Below are 18,264 nucleotides of genomic sequence, written 5' to 3'. Positions count from 1 at the left end.
GGAGAAATATGGTAGCCAAACACCCAGTCCAAGTTCCCTCCTTCACAAGTACAAATAAAAAGATATGTGTATAGCCTGGCTTGCAAAACCATGGTAGTGCACTAATTGAAAATGGCACTTGGAGGATGGCTATATAGAAATTGTTCACAAGACACTCTTCACTGGATCATGGAACAGGATGTAAACATGTACAAGTCATTCAGCTTTTCATCCAAGTTAGTACAGAAAACTGATTTTTCCTAACTTCGAAAAATTACTATGTGATCCCACTTTTTTTTTTTTTCATTCTTTCATTTCTGTGGTTCTCCCAGATTTACCAGATGGAAGGCTCCTGAAAATTGGTCCCAACAACAGACATTCCCAGTAGAGGATGCTCCAAGCCATGGGACTAGGGAGAGACTATGTTGCTTTTATCACCTCTCTGTGAAAGTTCTCCCTTCTGACTTCCCAGGAGTACACTTGTTTCTATTCATTTATGCAAACTACGAGAAAAACTTCTTCACTCTGCCATGACATGAGGACAGGGGACCTGAGGAGATTTAGTTGGACAGATAGGACCAGAACCCATCATCCTGCTGCTGCTGCAGGAAACGATCCCACAGCTCTGGTAGAAGGGAAGCAGCCAGCCCAAACACGACCACTCTCAGTAAGAAAACTGACTTCTACAATGCAGGTTTTATATTTCCTTTGTGCCTGCATCATGTTCCACAAACTGCACTACAGCAGCAGAGATTGCTGTTTGAGCTAGTGGAACATTAAGATATTTCATATATATTGACTCAAAGTGACAGCATTTGACTTCAGTTGAGACAATCTGTCCGATTCAAATGAGTTTAAATTTAAAGACTAGTTGATGTAAAAAGAGAGAGAGGAAAAAAGCACTGTGGCTACGTCTAAAAGCTGAGACAGGGAGAAAGCTCTAGAGAAAGCAGCAGTGATGGATAGGATAAAGGATAAAGGCAAAAACGGTTATTATAAAATGGATTTAAAATAAAGAGTCACTTATTACTATCTGGGGTATAAAAAGAAAAATCTCATCAAAAGCTAATGATGTTCATGTTTCTAAACTAGATACAGGAGGAAAAAAATTCCCAGTGCCCACTTTAATAAAATATTTGCCGACACAAAAGATTTACAACCTTTAGTTTTCAGACTTCTGACTTTGCATAACAAGCTGGGAAAGACTTGGGAAATAGAGTTGTGTTTCTTTTTAAAAAGGAGGGTACCATAAAATGCAATTCTACATTTTGAGTTTACGCATATATGTTCATAAAAATGTACTCAAAGTATTAGGAGTTAACAGAATATTATGAAAGATATTCTGTAGAATATGAGGGAAAACTGCACAGTAGAGTCCCACCTGTCTTGATTAGAATGAAATGGTCTTTCAAAAAGCCTGTCATTTTTAAATACCCACATCAGGCTAAGAATTTACAAGGAAAGATACCAAACCAACTCTGTTTCTCTGAAGAAAGCTAGTGATTTGCTGGCCTCTCCTCTGCTTAAATTGTAGAACAGGACCATGCCCAAGTGAAAAATATATGTATATTTCCTGAAAGAATTGATGACAGTGGCTCTTCAACTGACAAACCCATGGAACAGGGTAGGCCTCTAAAATGTTGAGTCTTGAAAAGTGAAATATCCAATGAGATGAATTCAGGCTGAGAGTGGATTGAGATAAAATATTCAATTAGCCTATAGCCTGACCCTACAGACTTCCAGTGGTGTTCAAGAAAGATGAGCTGACTTTGTCACTCACCATACAGAAAGACTTATGGGTAATTTATCAGCAGCAGAAAGAAACCAAAAGCAAATCTTGGCAGCAACAGAGGCTACCACGTATTCTTAAGTAAAGAAGCATTCATTAGTATCAAACAAATACCTAATGAACGAGAAGAAAGAAAAATAAAATACTGAATTATGAAGATACAACAGGCTAGTAAAGCCATATACTTCGGCACATTGTTGTGGAGTAAATAAAATCACAGCTTTCTGTCTGAGGAGTCAGAACAAGAGGGCTCTAATGTCACCTGTGAAACTCTTCATCATCATCTTCTAGTAATACTCTTTGGGAAATGAAAGCAGCAAGACCAGTCCTATTTCTTCTTATTAGGTGCAAAGGTGAATAATCAACACTTGTGCTAACAGGTCACTATTTGCAAGAGGTGCAGGGCACAGATCTGCGTGCAGGACTAGGTGCTCTAAGGACCTGAGATATCTGGGTGGTACAAGCCAGACAACTGAGACTGTCAGCTCCAAGTCATAAATAGTAGGCCCTTGGCCACACGGTACCATTAAATCACAGAATCACAGAATCACAGAATCACAGAATCGAAGGGGTTGGAAGGGACCTCGAAAGATCATCGGGTCCAACCCCCCTGCCAAAGCAGGCTCCTTAGAGCAGGCTGCCCAGGTAGGCGTCCAGACGGGCCTTGAATATCTCCAGAGAGGGAGACTCCACAACCTCCCTGGGCAGTCTGTTCCAGTGCTCCGTCACCCTCACTGTGAACAAGTTATTTCGCATGCTGGTGCGGAACTTCCTGTGCTCTATCTTGTGGCCATTGCCCCTTATCCTATCCCCACAAACCACTGAGAAGAGGTTGGCCAAATCCCTCTGTCTCCCACGCCTCAGGTATTTATACACATTGATGAGATCCCCTCTCAGTCTTCTCTTCTCCAGGCTGAACAGACCCAGGTCTCTCAGCCTTTCCTCAATGAGGGAATCTCAATGAGATTCTTAAAAAGAATCTCATTGCCCTACTTTTCTGATGAAGGTCTTGATCACTTCAATTAAAGACTCAATTCTTTCCCATCGACTTTAATCAACCAAGATCTTCATAAGTCCAAAGGCATTTTCAATAAATCCATTGAAATATTTCACTATATTTCATTAAAAACTTTGACCTTAATTTTGGTCAGAAAAAAATGCAGGTAGTATTTTCAATTATCAGACCCTCCCTATATCCAGAAGAGAAGAAACCCCAACGTGTAAATCAGGAATTTCTTCACAATGAGAGGAGCTAATTTCATGAGAGCTGTTGAGTGAAAGCACCTCCCTTCCACCATTCATAAGCTGATATAAAACATCTCATCAGGACTTCATAACACTTTTTTTTTTTTTTTATTCCAGAGAAAAATCTTCGTATCTGGTATGTTCATCTTACTATTACCTCAACCTTACAATTAATTTTGTACAGGATGTCTGTTCACCAAGTTGAAATCTTAACATGAAAAAAACATCTAGAATATGCTCTAGCTAACATTAAAAACCATAAAACTAACATTAAAAAAATAATCCCCAAAGCCACCAAACATCCAATAAACCAATTCTTTGTGATGCCTCACAGCTCTTTAAAGCACAGGACAAATCTCAAATTACTGCTTGAAAATCTCTATGGGAATATAGCAAAAGCTTTCGGCATTGCATCTCTGAAGTATTTTGAAATAAAAGTGGTTCATTCAACCAACCATCCAAACTAATCTATGCTCCTTGATGGGATAGATATACTTAATCTTCAAAATACAGGACATTACAGTTGTCGCCTAACACAGTGACAGACAAATCAAAAGATTAAAATGCAAAATTGTATTGAGAAAATGAATAGGGATTTTCAGTGTCTCCTCCAATACAAGAACAAGGAACTTAAAATGGATCAGTAAGCGGCAGTTTCAAAAAAATAAAATAAAATTACAAGTAATATTACCTTATTCGACAACTACTCAATCGAAGAACAACTACAGAACCCTATGTCCCAGGGTATTGTGAAAGCTTATTTTTTAAATACAAAAAGACTTTTAAAATTATTTGAAACTGAGTTATGCAAATTAAATCTACTATTGTTAATTACAAATGCATAAGCAACTCCTTTAAGAAGTCCCTGAGCTGGAGACCAGCAGAGCAAGCTGGAAAGACACTTTGACATTTCCCTGATCTCACACACACTTCTTCACTGTCATCAACCAGCAGATGCGAGACAGGGGTTAGACTGGCCTTAAAGCTGGCTCTGTATGGCTACTGCTGGTGGTAGCTCTTTTTTCTGATAATTAAACTTTCTTTTCCATCCACAGGCTTCATCTATTAGTCTGTTCATCTATATGAACTGAAAAAAAAAGAAGTATATAAAACACCAAATAAATACGGCAAAGAATATATATATTCTCTTCACAGTGCTTTTGTAATTATTTTGGAACGGTTCAGTAGAGTCATGGAACATGTCAACCCACAGACTCCCCTATTTCATGGCTCGTTGGCTTCTGTGGTGGGCTGTAACAGCCACAGATGGATAACACAAAAGAGACTTTTGGGTATCTATGGAAACAAGTAGCAGAAGTCTGCCTCAAGGTCTTCTCTTCAGATCCTTACCCCATGCTAGGAAGGGGCAGGGAGCCCCCCCATCCTCCAAAATGTAGAGGAGCAAAAGGAGGCAGCAGACACTTGGAAATCTGGAGCTGTGACAAGTGAGGAGGCAGAAGAGGAGGAGGAAAGATAAGAATGCTAGAATTAAAGAGAACTAAAGGGAAAAGCAAATAAAGTTGAAGAGCAAGACAGTATCCTTCCTGTAGTTTGATTTCTAGGTACCCTGCTCAGCAGACTCCACTGGTATTTTATGTGTTAATCACTTCAATGCATTTCCAAGCCAACTGCTCTCTACTGTTTGCTTACATGAGGGTCCGTGCAGCTGTACTGGGTTAGTGGTCAAAGCAAAAGAAAAGAGTGAACCAGTTTCCTCTGGGTGAAGTGCAAATCAAACCAATCCTTGAAATTAAGTGCCATGCTAAGTGACAAGTCACTGCCTTATATCTTAAAAACACCAAGATGAAAAGTTGCAGTTTTCCCCTAGGTGTTTCCATCAAAACTTGCTGGGTTTCATTGAATTTGTGTCTTCAATCAACATTTCAATGAAAAAGTAAATAAAAATCTATTTCAGTAAACAAACCTATCCATCCAAAAAAATTCACCCCATTCTATCAACATGAATTTTAGCAACTGCATGCTGTCTTTGGTGCTGTTTTATTTCCTCTGCTCTTACTTCAAGATTAATAAAATCTTAGAGGAAAAAAGCAAGAATACCTGTTGGCTCCTTAAGTACACAAGGTAGCAGATACTCTATGTCCTGCTGCAGAAAGCTCTAAGAATACAGCTACAGGAAACTCTCTCTGATTTCCAGACACGGCTACTCTTGTCCAAAGCTGCTCATCTGTTTTCACAGACAACACATTCCATCTGGTTGCATCAGGTTGTATTACACCTCCTGATCTCATGTAAATCTCGTATGATGAGACACAGCTCAGCAACATACCCCATTTTCAGAATAACATGTGTACTCGCCATATGCAAATAACAACCTGTGAACAGGGCCAAGCTACTTTCTCAGTAATAACAAGTTAATGACAATTTCCGTGCTAGCACATCTCAGATGAAGACTGCAGCACTACATGCAAATTAACATTTATAACACAAGCACATTCACACTGCAGGTGGGTAATATAATCATTGGAGAAAATGAGTTTATCATCATATACCTTTGCCTGACTCCAGTACCCCATCCAGCTATTCACCATCCTGAAGCTTCGTTCAGTAATTAAACTCAAATTAATATTGAAAAACAGCCATCAAATGATTCTCCTAAACAATTAAAAGCATGCAACATTTGGCCATTCTGCAACTGTAGCTGCCTAAAACTAAGGCCCAGGAGAGCCAAAATTCAACCCTGGATCAGCAAACTGTCTTTTAGTAAATATGGATAGTATAATCTTAAATTCTGCTACATCACACCCTGTCATCTCAGGCTGAAAATGCAAACTTCTTGCAAGAGAAAGAGCAGATTGACCACTTTCCTGTGAGATACAATATATCATTTTAATTCTACATTGGTGCAGACGGCACTTTCCTGACAGCATTAACATGCATACAGATATATGCATGTGGGGAGCTGTGTGAACGCTGTGCTTGAGCATGTTTGTTTTTAGGGAAACATCTACCCAGACAGGAAGAAACAAAAAGCAGCAAGTATATCTGTGCCAGAACTGGGGACAATACTGAGGCTGCTTTGAGTACTTGTGTCCTGCATGTGCTCTTAATGCTTTCACAGCTGTGCAGTAACATGGACACCTTCCAATGACTGTTCTTTAAAAAACAAAAGAAAACAAAACAAACCCCACAACCATGTTTTAAAAACTACACATGCAGTTTCCAATATCTGGAAACAGCGTCTACCCACTCTACAACAGCACAGATATTTTCATTCTCTATTTATACGTGTGGGTGACATAATTTATACAAACGCACACACATGCACATACGGTACTGCAGAACTGAAAAAAAAAAATTTACTTCTCCCACAGGGACAGGCTGCCATGTTTTGTCAAAATTTTCCCAAAGACAAATATGCACAGACTCCTCGCTTTCAGCAATCATCTGCTTCTGTAGAGTGAATCCACCAATTCACCATTTCCTTGCATCTCTAGTTTCATGGACAGTGCAATCTCAATAGCCTAAGCCCACCAGCTACAGCTGCCTCTGACCCATTCGGGTCTGTGCAGGCAGTCCTTAGTATCTTCCATACATTTCTACAGCACCTACTTGCAAGAGCACAACCACATACAGACCATAACCTGCGTTTCAGGCACCTTCAACCCAGCTGCTCCCTATTCAGAAGTCCTCAACGTACACTGGAATTTTGCTGCAATCTGTTTGAAGACATCCAACCTATAAGGGCTTTCAGGTGTCTGTAAGTTCACAACATCTTCACGAATTCATTAAATCCACAGATGCAAAACTCTTGTGTTCCAACTTTCTTTGTGTTGTCATTCAGTAACTTCTATGTTGAATGTATTCGCTTTACCAGTACCTAGATTTTTTTTTTTTTTTTTAATTATTAGTCTGTCTACAGTCTCGGGTCTTGCTCGATCACTGATTGTCATCAGAAGAAGATTCCTCCAGCCAAATTATGTCTTCAGATATACCTGAGTGACTCTGCTCAAGTTAATTCAGCAATTGGAACTTAATTAAAAATTCTGTTGAGAATGTGTGGGCCAGAATAGGAAATGGCTCATCATGCCAGAGCTGTATTAACTCTGCAGTACTGATAGGAACATGAACTAATAAAAACTTTTTGTTCATACTAAAATGAATACCCTGGACTTTCATTAGACAGTAGGAGCACCTGCCGTAAGATGACAATCGTATCAGCAAGCAGATCTGTTCTGCAAGAATTTCTCTATTCAAACACTTTTCAAATTAAAAACCACATCAAATGAAGGGAACCTCCATTACAACCTAAGAATACATAATTTAAATCTACTTACCCTCCCCATAACTGTCCAGGGAGAAATTGTGTGAAATGTACTCAGAGTTATTAGTTATTCGGGGAACTGAAATGGCCCCAAAAGTTTGTATCTGTCCTTTCCAATCAGGAGCATTTCACTTATTTTGACGTTTAATTCACTACTTGTTTAATTCCTACTACCTGAATAATTCCATGTAGCATAGCTAAATGCTCCTTTCTGCATGGCTAGCTAGAATTCCTTTTTTTTTTCCCCTCCTATTATATCATCTTACATTTCAGTTACATGAAGACACTGAATTTCTCCTATGAAGAAAGACTGAGAGAGCTGGGGATGTTCAGCCTGAAAAAGAGAAGGCTCAGAGGTGACCTTTGCAAGTTTTCAATACTTAAAGGAGGCTTAAAAAAAGACAGAGAGCAACTTTTTGCTCGGGAAGACAATGATAGGACAAGTGGGAATGGCTTTAAAGTAAAAGAAGGGAGATTTAGACAATTACTTTTACTTAAAGACTCATTTTCTACCAGAGACCTATCTAATGCTTACACAGCAACAAACTGAGAAAAGAGCAAGACTACAGCCAAAACACTGAAGTTTGCTCTGCTGGTGCTGACCCTGCACTGGAAAAATTTCAGAAGTCCACAGATCAAAACCACACAGTTGGAATAACTGGAACAAGACCGCTGAAGTCTGACAGACTTGGCTGAACATGCTAAATTAAAAAACATAACATTTTAGGATTTTCCTTTCCCTTTTTTTTTTCTTTTTTTTTTTTTTTTTTACAGAAAACTACTGTATTCTGAATGCTGAAACTGTTGAAAAGTGAGGGATACTCACTCAAAAAGAGAGAAGAACTGGATTTGACACATACCTTGTTTTCTCATGCATACTCTCCATAAAAATTCATGCCTTTTAGCTTGATTAACCACAGACATTCAAGCGTAACTTCTAAGTAAAATAACCACCAAGATTTCATTTAAAATCTAACATTCAGTTTAATGGTCTTCATTAACAATTTGCATGTTTCTAGGACATCCTGTTTCTATTTATCATTCAAATGGTTTCTAAGATTCTCACTTAGTGTTATTTTTTTCTTATCAAACGTGCAATCTAAAATACAATGCAAATTGATACGGCAAATGCATTAGCTTTTGCTAACTTCAACTGTGAATCCAACTGCAATGCTCAAAATTTGCAAATCAAACTGCTGTTATTGAATTCCTTGCCAACTAGTAATAAATACTCCTCTGTTCCACAGCATTTTACTTCTTTTGATTGGAAAGCATGTTATAATGGTCACTATCATTATCTCTGCTGTTATATAGCTTTTATGAAACAAGAATGTCTAAAGGGAAAAGTTTTATGATGCTTTATACTTTAATCATCTTAATTTTTAATAGGGATTCCAAAGAGAAGTTCAAAGTATCATTAAGAATCTGATTCAAAGTGTTAGAGTCAATGGAAAATCTATCTTACAAGATTTTGCCACAGGCTTCCAATTGCTTTTTCTCTTTATTGCTCTTGCTATTTGAATTTTGTCTCAGTTTTGTTATGCCATTCTAAAGCATCATAAGAATTATTTTTATTTTATTAAACACTCACCTCAAACCACTGGCCATGTGACTGCATTTTAAGGATGACACAAGGGTCTGGTTTTGAGAGGGCATCCCTATCTGATATGCCTTTGCATGCAACTCGCAGCTCCACTTTAGTCAGGCATGGGCTGTTAAAAATTCCCAGGGTATTGGCTGCTGATTCATAGATGTTGCTCATTTTCTTCATTCCTTTTCCTGTAACGAGAGAAAAGGTCCATTTAGAATAATGCAGGCATAGTACAGCCCTTCCATCCGTGCAGAAGCCAGCACAATGTTCTGCTAGCCTGTAAGACCCTGCCATTGCGAACAAGAGGGGAAAAAAAAAAGAATCTATGGAAGAAAGGAACACATCATCCCATATTTTCCAAAATAAGCCAACTTCAGAATGAAACTTTCCACCCTGCCCCTGAACTTTGGGGGTGAACCATGAGCTTGGCGTACAGCCCTGTTCCTGCTTTCAGGGCCACATTTCCCCTGGCAAAAGGACAGACAGTGGTAATTCTGGATTTCTTCGGAGAGTGCCTTATTCTAAGGCTTCATTAAATTTGTTCAGCACTCTTGCAACCTGCAGGAGTACACCTAAAAAGCACGCATTTCACCTCACACAACTCTGTATGTAAATTCAGCAGGTCTCTTTCATATCAATCTTAACTTCCAAGATATATTTTACTCTCTATTTCCATGCTTATCACTGAACATTACTTCCTCCCAAACCCAAGAAATCAGTCTGGATTGATGGTCTAAGCAGTGGGGCAGGATATTTATGCTGACAATTCTTGTTGTTATACACTGTCTGCTCTTTTTAGGTCAGAAACCACTATTATGTGATCACACAGCTCAAATAGTGGCAACCTCTGGCCTTACTTCATTACAAATGCCACCACCACCACCACAAACACAAATGTTGCAGCTTGAGCCTTTACTCAAACAGAAGCAACAAAAGACATTTTTAACACAGAGCTGAGTAAAAAAAAAAAAATCACTATATGTTCATTTCTCATCAAAGATTGGAACACCTCAATTTGCTCACTCATTCTGAGCTTCCCAATCTGGTCCCTAACAATCTGTGTCTTAATACAAGGCTTAGTGCCTTATCACACTTCTCCTCCCACATTTATAAGGGCTGCAAAAAATTAATTTCATGCTTTTAGAGGGCAGGTTTATCATACCAGATCATCAACAGTTTTTTTGTGGTCTGTTTCTAGCCTCCTCATTGTCTCTTCCACAACACCCAGTTCTCAGAAGTTAATGATTTTTGAGACTGTTTTGATAAAAGTTAACTTTTGGTGTTCTGGAAAAGAAATTAAAGCTTTGTTTCCCCAATGCTGAGAATTTATAAAATAAAAACAAAAACCACCTTCAAAATATCCAGTTTCCCTGTGAATTACACAGGCAAAATTAAAAGATATTGGTAAATTCAGAGTAAGCAGACTTTGCAATACAGCGTCAACATATAAAAAATATAAAGAAACTTCAGGAATTCAAGTTTGAACAATGAGTCAGACAATCTGTTCTCCATGCAGATGAAAGAAAATCATGTTAACAATTTACAATTCTTCAAACCCATTCAAATCCATACAGCAATGTACCCTACAGCCACAGTCTGCTGTGAAAACCCTCACCCACACTGTTGGATTCAGTATGTTTCAAAGTCAAATGGGTGTGGATGGACTCTAACCACCACCCTCTTCCAGCTCAGGACCTATGGGCATATCTCCTTATGGCAAAATTTGCTTCTTGAAATGTGAGCCACCACCATCATAGCTTCCCACAGCTTAAGACCACAACAGCCTCCTTCAGCCCTCCCCAATTACCTGCAAATTTTGTCACCCAAACTGTGTTCCTGTGGACTTGCCACTAGGAAAGAAACGTGACCAGGAAAAAAAAAAAAAGAAAACTAAACAAAACATGGAAAAGGTAACAGCATTAAGCTGCATTATTAAGCCCTGAGAGAATACTCAGCTTCTGCACTGTGTATTATCATAGAATCATAGAATATCCTGAGTTGGAAGGGACCCTTAAGGATCATCAAGTCCAACTCTTGATACTGCACAGGTCTACCCAAAAGTTCAGACCATGTGACTAAGTGCACAGTCCAATCTCTTCTTAAATTCAGACAGGCTCGGTGCAGTGACCACTTCCCTGGGGAGCCTGTTCCAGTGTGCAACCACCCTCTCTGTGAAGAACCCTCTCCTGATGTCGAGCCTAAATTTCCCCTGCCTCAGCTTAACCCCGTTCCCGCGGGTCCTGTCACTGGTGTTAATGGAGAAAAGGTCTCCTGCCTCTCGACACCCCCTTACGAGGAAGTTGTAGACTGTGATGAGGTCTCCCCTCAGCCTCCTCTTCTCCAGGCTGAACAGGCCCAGTGACCTCAGCCGTTCCTCGTACGTCTTCCCCTCCAGGCCTTTCACCATCTTCGTAGCCCTCCTCTGGACACTCTCCAACAGTTTCATGTCCTTTTTATACTGTGGTGCCCAGAACTGCACACAGTACTCGAGGTGAGGCCGCACCAGCGCAGAGTAGAGCGGGACAATCACCTCCCTTGACCTACTAGCGATGCCGTGCTTGATGCACCCCAGGACACGGTTGGCCCTCCTGGCCGCCAGGGCACACTGCTGGCTCATATTCAACTTGCTGTCTACCACGACCCCCAGATCCCTCTCTTCTAGGCTGCTCTCTAGCGTCTCATCGCCCAGTCTGTATGTGCAGCCAGGGTTTCCCCGTCCCAGGTGCAGGACCCGGCACTTGCTCTTATTGAACTTCATGCGGTTGGTGATCGCCCAGCTCTCCAACCTATCCAGATCCCTCTGCAAGGCCTTTCCACCCTCATTCGAGTCCACAACTCCTCCAAGTTTGGTGTCATCAGCAAACTTGCTCAAAATACCTTCTATTCCTACATCCAGATCGTTTATAAAAATATTGAAAAGTACCGGCCCTAAAATGGAGCCTTGAGGGACACCACTGGTGACCGCCCGCCAGCCTGACGCAGCCCCATTTACCGTAACCCTTTGGGCCCTGCCCGTTAGCCAATTGCTCACCCATCGTATGATGTTTTTATGTAGCTGTATGGTGGACATTTTGTCCAGTAGGATCCTATGGGAAACCGTGTCAAAAGCCTTGCTGAAGTCCAAAAAAATCACATCAGCTGGTTTCCCTTGGTCCATCATACGGGTGATCTTATCATAAAAGGAAATCAGGTTAGTAGGTATTATAGGTATTCCTATACGCTGGTTTTGCCTCTCATATATTTTTAGCTGATACTCTTGAAACTGCAAATAGATCAGCATCTCTCAGATCTTAAAGTCTTTCCCATTTTGTGCTGGGTCAATTCACATGAGTAATGGCAAGACTGCAGTCCTAGCCTGAAGGCGATAGCATGCACAGGGGAACTAGACTCTAGCCTAATCTGAACCACTTTGATAAAATCTTAAATTGAGGAGCAATGCCCTGCATGCAAGAGGGACCTGGTATCTGATATCTCAGCTAAGCACCACAGTAAGCATCTGAGAAAAGTGCTACCAAACCTGTTGATTCAAAACTGCATTCGTGAGACCAGTTTTCATCTTTTTGTTTGCCACTTTTTTTTTTCCCAAAAAGAGAACAGAGAAAGGTGGTGGCAAATTTGACAAAGCCACTAAAGGCTACTATTTAGCTAAAAGTTACATAAACAGTTATATGTATTTTGCTAGCAAATTTTTCATTCTGTTTATATTATGTTTCTACTTTTTCATTCTATTTATAATATATCCCTACTACATGATGTCAGGTACCTGCATCTCCATCAACTTGGATTAAAAAAAGTTAGAAACTGAGGTGGGGGAAAGGACTGTTGTCTAATTATTCATCATACTATAATCCCATCTCCTTTAGAAAGCTGCTCAACAAACTCATTCCACACGTTTACAAGACATTTTTACATGTTGCCCTTTCCAAATTGAAATCCATTTGAAAATTGGGTTAATTCTGTCTCATGCACATCTTATATCATTAATGAAATGTCATCCTTTGTGCAGAAATAGGTTGGTGATTTAATTAAACCGGATGATTTCAGTACTAAAGAGAAGGGGAAAAAGTAGCAGAATGAGGTGGAGAGATATTTTTGTTCCTCCCACAATAATTATACACTGGTTTTTTTGGAATGGTGGGTTAAGTATAAAATTACATTTCTTTTTATCACTAAAACTATTACTTCAGCTTTTACAAGTTCTAAATTTATCAATGGAAAAGATCAAGCCATAGTCTTATTCTTTTGTCCCATTATATTCTTTTAATATAATCACCAGTTTGGGCTGTTGCACTGATGTCATGTTACCAGGAAGTTGGGAGACTGGGAAATAGATTTTGAGCCTACTGAAAGTGACTAAAAAAAGTATTATTTTACGTAAACATAGACAAGTTAGATTGCGCAAGATTTTTTTTCCCCAATTAACTATGTACATTATTGATGGAGAAATAAATTATTCATTTTTCTTTGCTACCAGCTCTTCCTTCTTCACTTCATTATAACCTCCTTATTCTTTCAATGTCCACATGGCTTTAGAATGCACTGATTAAGTACTGTATCTGTGAAAGGAAAGCGATAGCATAGCTAGGAAAAGAAGTGAACAAAGTGATCAGTCACATACTACCAAATTTCCAATTCACTGCTTCATACATTCTTTCATTTCCCCTTAAGAACAGGAAAGCAGTGTATCATCATATGCTACCCACACTTCACCTCCCACACAAACTCAGTAGCCAGTGCTAGACTGCACAGAACAAGGATGCAAGATCATGCCTTATGTTTTCACCTCTCCAAGGTGAAACACCAAGGAAGAAGGTAATACCAATTGGACAAAAAAAAAAAAAACAAAAAACTGTTTTGCCATCTTAAAGTACACTGCACTGAAATCTAAAAATGTATTACGTTAACAACAAAAAAAAAGTGTGAAAGACCTTGATGTACCCTATGGAATATGAAGAAAAAGCAAGGATCTTGGAAGACAGTTCCAGTCTCCCAAAACTATTATATATCTGACATACTTAGAGCCATTTTAGTAGAAAATGATGTGTTCTTCTGATATTTTTTAAGTGATTCATGGAAAAGCTGTTTCAGGCAGGGATGAATCTGTGGGTGAAGTTGCACCCCTGGGGAAGAATAACCCCATGCACCACTGCATGCTGGTGGCTGACTGGCCAGAAAGCAGCTCTAGGGCAAAGGACCTGGGTGTCCTTGTCAACACTGAGTTGAGCATGAGCCAGCAACGTGCTCATTTGCTACAAAAAGAAGGGCAACAGCCTCCTGGGCTGCCTTAGGCAAAGCACTGCCAGCAGGTCAAGGGAGGTGGTCCTTGCCCTCCACTCAGCATTATTGAGGCCACACCTGGATGTCCGTTTGTGAACACCCTAGTACAAGAAAGACATGGACTTACTGGACCAAATCCAGTGAAGGGCCATCGAGACAATTAAGGGACTTGAGCATCCATCATATGAGGAAAGGCTGAGAGAGCTGGAACTGTTTAGTGTGGAGAAGAGAAGTCTCCGGAGAATCTTAGTGATATGTATAAATTCCTGATTGGTGAGAGGAGCAAAGAATGAAGTCAAATTCTTTTCGGTGGTGTCCAGTGACAGGACAAGAAGCAATTGGTACAAACTGAAACAGGAAATTCTGATTAAACAAAGGAGTAATTTTTACTGTGGTTGAACACTGGAACAGGCTGCTCAGAGAAGCTGTAGAGTCTCCATCCTTGGAGATACCCAAAACATGTCTGGACATGGCCCAAGCAACCTGCTTCAAGCAGAGGTTTACAATAGGTAATACGCAGAGGTCTTTTGCAACCTCTATTATTCTTTGAGTGAGCAGAAAACAATGAAATTGTCAAGTGTTTAGTGCACAGACTTCCCTTTGAGCTGTTGTGTTTCCTGGGTTTAACACAGGTAGGTTCTAGTCCAGGCCTTGGGCCCCTTGACACTGAAAACGTACAGAAAACGAAAAGACAGACATAAGCCAAGTATTTCTGGTAACTGAGAGACCTCCAACAGCTTCTATGATTAGATATTTCATTAAAAGCAACAGCACAGAAGTAAAAAGTTTGTTGCTGACTAAATAACTGGATTACAATGAAAACCAGTATCACACATTTGCCAGCTACCTCTTTGTCCTCTCATAAGGTCTGAATGGCTTAAAGATGAGTCATCTAGTGCCTAACAAAGGTAAGGATCTCTGTGATGTGAAATGCAAACAGTATGTGCTTCTGCTCCGAGATTTAAAAATTCTGAATACAGCACAAACACACACATCCACCTTGTTACAAAATTTTGATCCATGTATATCTTTGGAGAACCTCATCACAAAATTACAACATGGCTCCTTAGACTCATCAGGAAATTAATTGATGATGATACCTGAAGCTGGATATCAACTTTTCCCCTGCCCAGTTTGTCATTTTGATGTCCTACACACACACACACCATAAACATGCAATCTCAGAAAGCACATCTGAACGCTGTCTGAGTGAAGTATGAAGCACCTACAGTACCTTGTGAACAATCAGAGAAACATGCACACTCAGCCTCACCTCCCGTTCAGGTAATAAATGAGAAGAGAATGAGTGTGATGGTGAGATTTAAGGCAATAACTAAATGCTCTGCATTTGAAAACAGGGCTCGTTATTCAGAAACCTGTACTCCAGAGCAAAGTACACACAAATGGATTTTGGGACAGGAGCTTTCCCATTACCATATGTTGAGGGCTGTGTCTGAATCATTTGTTTTACTGGCATCCTGGTCAGGAAATGAAAATGAGCCAAGAGCATCAGTGTGCTTCTGCACAAGTAAATTGCAAGACACTGCTCCCGAAAAGGTAAATAATGTCTATTATATGTACCTGTGGTAGGAAATAGTAGTGATAGTTATATGAAATAGGACTGAATAAACCCCTACAATACGTGGCAAGGCCTAAAAGCACTGGAAGCTGTAACACTAGCTGCTCCCTACTTCTTTTCTATTTAGAAATTACATGCAGAAAAGACATGCAGAATTCAAAACACTGCATGTTTTGGAGCAGCTGAACTTTCTAGATGGAGGGCTTTGAACCTCCAGTTTGGGGATCTTCCAGTGTTCACATAATCATGAAAGAAAATATGAAAACCAAGTCTACTGTCAGCAGCTTATAATTCATAAAACTAAGACCACAAGCTTCTGCTGGAAAATACTTAGTGTTCCATGCTCCACAGATTGCAAGAAATGGAAAACCACTTGTCCACACTAAAAATTGCAATCCTTGTAGCACTAGAAAAGCAATTTCCTCTAGTTCTGTTCTAGATTCTCACTTTACGTTACAGCTCTAGCAAAATCAAAGTGACGTTCATTTTGAGGTAAAATAACTAGCTCTAATTTACAGGTAGAATCTGAATAAATAAAATGCCATTTCTGAAAGTATACTGAAGTTTCTATTGTGTTGGATCTGAGATCCACAGAAGTCAGTGAGAAAATAACCCATTAATTTCAATAAAGCAGCTTTAGCGATACAGTGCCCCAAGTGATCTTGTCTTTTCCCTGTGTAGTTTATCATTTGGCAACACAGTAATGAAAAATAATCGTCAGGCACAAAAGGTTCAAGTACATCAGCACTGCCTCTTGGGGCCTGACTCAAGCTCCACTAAACACATTCCTTGGCTTCAAACGTCCATTTCTCAGGCCTTAAAGATTTTATGTGCTTCTATGATATCTCCCATTACGATACGAGACCAGGTTACACAAAATACAGTATCAGCAAGATTTATAGGAAAGGATGAAATTTTACTGGGACTTTGGGTACAAGAGCTTTTACAAGTTTCTTCTGTTTAGCTACCTCTTCAACTGCAGTAAAATACAGGCCATTGACCCCTTCAGGGAATGATCCCAGTTGAGATCAGCAATCCTTTTTCTTTAAGAAACATTATGAGATTGGGAATTCCCAGTCCCATTGATTTACTCCATCAGGTGTTGGCACCAAGGCTTCCTTGATCATGAAGAAGCAAAGCCTATTCCTTCTCATTCATCTGTGTGGCTAGAGAATAAGCTTTCTGCAAATGAGCAAAGATGGGAATTCATGTTGCTCATGAGGTTCTGATTCAGCAAACAGATTAAATTAATATTCCATGTGCTTACTCAGGAACTTGCTAAAACACCTGGTTGGTCCAGAGCTGAAGATAGGCAAGTAAGAGCCCAGAGCAATAACACAGAAAGCAGACCTAACTTTATTGTGAATATTCATCAGTGATTGGAAACCAGTGACCAGCCACAGCAAGTAGTTCTCATTGCCCTCCATTCCCTCTGTAAGGCAATGTTTTTTTCACCATAGCATTTTTACAGCATCGAGGTTTCTGTAACCTGTTACATTGACCGATCTTACTATGAAGTATTTTTTCCTTATGTCTATTCAAAATTCCCTTGTTGCTTGCTGTAGCTGTGACTGTTGCCTCGTGGCCTTTCTCTGTGTACCTCTGGAAACTTACTTCTCACTATCATTCAGTACTATCTTAAAACATGAAAACTCAACTACTTATCTTTGACCACACTCTCAGACTCCTGATTATCAGCCACATCTCTAATCACTATACAATAGTCTCCTCCTATCAGTATTAAAAACTAATTCTGGTCAATGTCACAACTGCCATGTAAATTGCTACAGAAGTTTAAATGATCACAGCTTATACAGGCAAAATGCCAGCTGTCAAAATTAATTTGAATATAATTTTTTGTATAACAAGAAGTCAATAGGTTAGGTAGACCCCTCCACAGGGTAGCTTGTGCAATTAAGAATACAATTTTTCCTCTCTCCCTTTGATTCTGACTCATACAACAATTAATGAGGATTATATAAAGTTACAGCTACCAAAGTTTGAAAGATCCCTTTGCAAAATGAGCAATAATAAACTCAGCAAGCAACGAGTATCTAGAGAATCCACAGCAGTGCTATGGTGAACAATGAGATAGATCTGGTAGTGTAAGTAATTTACTTGGACAGAAGGGGAGAAGGTTCAGAACAATGTGCCAGCAGTGTAAATGGAAATATACACACACTGACAGTTCAAAAGGACTCATTACCATAGAACCAGCTGGTTCAGTTATAAGGGGATAACAGAAAGTCACAGAAAAGAAATTGAGACGTCTAATGTACGACAGAACAATGTACAGAGTTGTGCTGCACCTATACAAATGACTTCATTTCAGTTAAGGGAAGGAAAAACCCCACAAGACCTGGAGCACTGAGACATATTTGAATGTGCTCCTTTCTGGATGCCCTGAGTAGCCCCCGCTGAAGTCAAATTGACTTGATGCAATGCAAAGGATCTATCAGAGTCAGTAGCTAAAATACATGTATTCTGTACAAATTAATCTAGGATTCTCCCTTGTTCCCTTA

At 39.7% G+C, this 18,264-nt stretch overlaps 1 protein-coding gene across 3 annotated transcripts in view; it reads right to left on the bottom strand.

Annotated features, from left to right (window-relative positions):
• The window catches only part of CPNE4 (copine 4), a 293,591-nt gene that overhangs the window by 182,529 nt on the left and 92,798 nt on the right, over positions 1–18,264 (bottom strand). For all 3 annotated transcript variants that reach the window (XM_083825879.1, XM_083825877.1, XM_083825878.1), the window contains exon 2: positions 8,887–9,074. In XM_083825879.1, the coding sequence (XP_083682005.1) occupies positions 8,887–9,066 (180 nt within the window). In that variant the 5' untranslated portion in view covers positions 9,067–9,074. The remainder of the gene's footprint in view (positions 1–8,886; positions 9,075–18,264) is intronic.

The sequence above is a fragment of the Anser anser genome (genome assembly GCF_964211835.1).
Source record: "Anser anser genome assembly, chromosome: 2".
In the NCBI taxonomy this organism is placed as follows: Eukaryota; Metazoa; Chordata; class Aves; order Anseriformes; family Anatidae; genus Anser; species Anser anser.
Note: the sequence above shows the minus strand (reverse complement) of the source record. Positions and strands in the feature narration are given on the sequence as shown.